Here is a 3894-nt window from a genome sequence, read left to right as displayed (position 1 = left end):
CTGCTGCGCGCATCGCTGAGGAGTGCTACAGCAGCAGCTGCAGCAGCGAGCAGCAGCAGCAGCAGCAGCTGCTGCTGCTGCACTGCTCCAGCGCGTGCCCACAGGTAGCGCAGCGGCTCGCGCTGCTGCTCGAGGCCCTAGACGGCAACTGCTTCTACACCAAAATGCTAGCAGCAGCTAGCTAGCAGCAGCTAGCTAGCAGCAGCTAGCTAGCAGCAGCTAGCTAGCAGCAAAATGCTAGCAGCAGCTAGCTAGCAGCAGCTAGCTAGCAGCAGCTAGCTAGCAGCAGCTAGCTAGCAGCAGCTCGCTTGCAGCAGCTAGCTAGCAGCAGCTAGCTAGCAGCAGCTAGCTTGCAGCAGCAAGCTAGCCAAAGCTAGCTAGCAGCAGCTAGCTAGCTGCTGCCTGTGTCTAGCTAGCTGCTGCTGCCCGCGGCTAGCTTCTGTGGCTAGTGCTTCTCTTTGTGGCTAGCTGCTGCTGGAAGCCAGCCGCTGCTGGTGGCTAGCTGCTTGTGGTGGCTAGCTGGGGCTCCGCCCACAGCTAGCTGTGCTGCCGGGGGCCTAGAGGGCCAGCTAGCTAGCCATCACTTGCCCACAGCTGCTGCTCTAGCTAGCTGCTGCAGCAGCAGCAACTAGCTAGAGCAGCAGCTGTGAGAGCAGCAACAGGGGCCCCGCTCTAGAGGCGGAGGGGGACAGCCCCCAGCAGCAGCAGCAGCTGCTGCTGTTGCTGCTGCTGTGGCTGCTGCTGCTGCGCCCGTGTTTAACCGTGGGGTAGTAGAGCAACTAAAGGTATTGCACCAACAGGCCAATCCTGGGTAGCTGGCTGGCTAGCTAGCCAGCCAGCTAGCCAGCTAGCTAGCCAGCTAGCTAGCTAGCTAGCTGCGGTTAGTTATTTAGCTGCTGCTGCTGCAGAAAGCCCAGCATCTCCGCGCAGTCTCGCGGGTCCAGAGCACAGCTAGCCAGGCAGCTAGCTAGCTAGCTGGGTAGGCAATGCGCTAGCTAGCCGTCTGGCTAGCTAGCTAGCTAGCCAGCTGGCCAGGTAGCTAGCTGGATAGCTAGCTAGCTAGCCATGTAGCTGGGCAGCTAGCTACGTGGCTCGCTGGCTGACTTGCTAGGTACGTGGCTAGCTAGCCGCCTGCCTAGCTTGCTAGCTAGCTAGCTAGCTGGCTAGTTAGCTAGCTAGCTAGGCAACTAGTTACTTGGCTAGCTGGGCTGAATTGACTTGAATTTGGTCTGCACTTGGGGAGCTGCAGCTAGCTACTCAGCGGCTGCCTGCTGCAGTCCAGCTAGCTGCGCCGCAGCAGCAACAGCAGCAGCAGCAGCAGCAGCTGGCCCCCGGCTGCTGGCTATGGGAGGCAAAGCGAAAGGCAGTTTCTGTAGCCTTCAAAAGGGGCCTCTGCGCAGCAGCAGCAGCAACAGCAGCAGCAGCAGCAGCTACTGCGGCTCTGGGCGGTGCTTGTAGCAGTTGTAAGTTAAGAAGTTGCTGCGGTAGCGCAGCTTCTGCGTCGTGTGCCGCAGCACTCCTCCTGTTGCCTGCAGCAGCAGCAGCAGCAGCAGCAGCAGCAGCGCAGCAGCAGCACAATACAGCAGCATCGGTCGCATCTTACGTTATGTCTGCGGAAGCAGCGGCGAAACAGCAGCAGCAGGGACAGCAGCAAGGAATACCAGTGGTAGCAGCAGCAGAAGCAGGAAATAGCAGCGGCAGCAGCAACAAACACGGCAGCAGCAACGACGACAGACGCAGCAGCAGCAGCATCAACAGCAAACCAGGAGAAAAAGCAGCAACGGCGGCACTGCAGCAGCAAGAACAAACGCAGCAGCAGCAACGAAACCAGCACAGCAAAACGAGCACCAGCAGGAAAACCAGCAGCAGCAGCAGCAGCAAAACCAGCAGCAGCAGCAAAAGTAGCAGCAGCAGCAGCAGCAGCAGACCTGCAGGGCGGCGTCAATCTCCGGAACTGCTGTTGGCTTCGCCCCGAAGGCGACGGCGATGAGACGCCCAAAATATGCAGGAGACTCGCGGGGCTTCTTTATCCTGCAGCAGCAGCAGCAACAGCAGCAGCAGCAGCAGCACAGCAGCAGGGGTTAGCAGCGACGAGAGCGGGAACCGGCTAAGCAGCAGCAAGCGCGCGGCAGCAGCGAGAGAGCAGCAGCATGCAGCAGCGGGAGCCAACGCCGTCCTAATCAGCAGCAGAAACGGCGACACAAACAGCAGCAGCAGCAGCAACAGCAGCAGCAGCAACGGCAGCAGCACCTGAATGCGGTTTCTCTAAAACCCAAGTCCCGCACTTCCAAAAGACTGCCATAATGCTTCTCGATGATTTGCTGCTGCTGCTGCAGCAGGTGCAGCAGCTCCGCCCTCCCCACACGCCGCGACAGCAGCATGTGAAGTTCGTAAAACACCATTTCTGCTGCTGTTGCTGCTGTTGTTGCTGCTGCTGCTGATGCTGCTGCGTTGGTGCTGCTGCTGCTGCTTAAGCTGCAGCTGGCTTCGTGGCTGCTGCTGGTGCTGCTGGCGTAGCTTCCCGTAGTCGTGTTGTTCACTTTGCTGCTGCTGCTACTTGCGCTGCTGCTGCTGCTGCTGCTGCTGCTTGCGCTGCTGCTGCTGCAGCTGCCGCCGCCGCAACAGCAGCAGCAGCAGCACCAAACAGGGCCCCTTCTCTTTAAAAAGTAATGTAAACTAATTAAATATATTATATTTTCTTTTTTATTTATGAAAATAAGAAGAAACCGCAGCAAGCCAGTACCGGGGGCCCCGAAAGCCGGGGGTCCCCCTAGTGGGGGCCCCCTCACGGCCAAGTGTTAGGGTTTAGGGTTTAGGGTTTAGGGTTTTAGTTGAAGAGTTATATCGTCAGGTTCTATTTTAAGACCTCTTTACATGAAGAAAATGAAGGTTTAGGGTTTAGGGTGTGGGGTTTAGGGTTTAAGGTTTAGTGTTTATCCCAAGACACTACAGATTGAGGCTAAGGCGGCCCGTGTGTGGATCTGTAAATTTGCCCTAAATTAGGCCTAAACCCTAAGCCCTAAACCCTATTTTCTAGACCCTATACCTCAATTTAGACCAAATCTCTAAACTCTAAACCCTAAACCCTTGAAGGAGAACCACTGGGGTTCTCTTTAAAATTTCTCCCTTCTCGAAAGGGGTGTAGGAGGGGAAGGAGCAGCAGCAGCAGCTGCTGCTGCCGCTGCAGCGACACGGATCTGCTGCCTCTGCTGCAGCAGTAACTACACAGATCTGCTGGATCTGCAGCAGCAGCAGCAGGGCAGAGTCGCCGCTGCTGCAGCAGTTTGCTGCAGCAGCAGCAGCAGCAGCACACTTGCGCCTCGTGGATCTGTGGCGGTACCTTTACACCTCATTCAGTTTGCAGAACAATAAAACCCTAAACCCTAAACCCTAAGCCCTTGTGAGCAGAAGTGAATCAGCTCTACAGACAGCTACGCGCCTCGGCGCCTAAACAGCTGCAGCAGCCGCAGCAGCAGCAGCAGCGAGAGCAAGCAGCAGCAGCAGCAGCAGGAAGTGCAGCAGCAGCAGCAGTAACCCCGGACGACTTCTCTCCATAGTCGGAACACTTGACAACCATTGCTGCAGGCTAGCTAGCTGCTGCCCCTAGCTAGCTAGCTAGCTAATTAGCTAGCCAGCTAACCAGCTAGCTAGCTGGCTAGCTAGCTATCCAGCCAGGTAGCTAGCTAGCCAGCTAGTTAGCTATCCAGCTAGCCAGCTAGCCACCCAACTAGCCAGCTAGCCAGCCAGCTAGCTAGCTAGCTAGCTAGCTAGCCAGCTAGCTAGCCAGCGAGGCAGCTCGGGGGCGGCTTCAACGAAGGGCTTCGAGCCTCTAAAGGAGGGCCGCCAAAAGCCCCCCAAAAGCAGATGCTGCTCTGCTGCCGCTAGCTAGCTAGC

The 3894-nt window shown here is 57.3% G+C and overlaps 1 protein-coding gene across 1 annotated transcript; it reads right to left on the bottom strand.

Moving 5' to 3' along the window:
• Positions 1-1430: 1430 nt before the first annotated feature.
• On the bottom strand, positions 1431-2381 carry ETH_00003420 (uncharacterized protein; the record flags this gene model as incomplete). The annotated part of the gene is made up of 3 exons (XM_013380887.1): positions 1431-1529; positions 1929-2031; positions 2251-2381. The coding sequence occupies 3 exons, from the start codon at positions 2379-2381 to the stop codon at positions 1431-1433; spliced, it is 333 nt and encodes a 110-aa protein (XP_013236341.1).
• Between the last annotated feature and the right edge of the window lie 1513 nt (positions 2382-3894).

This window comes from Eimeria tenella, genomic scaffold (assembly GCF_000499545.2).
Source record: "Eimeria tenella Houghton genomic scaffold, Eth_scaff996, whole genome shotgun sequence".
Lineage (NCBI taxonomy): Eukaryota > Apicomplexa > Conoidasida > Eucoccidiorida > Eimeriidae > Eimeria > Eimeria tenella.
Note: the sequence above shows the minus strand (reverse complement) of the source record. Positions and strands in the feature narration are given on the sequence as shown.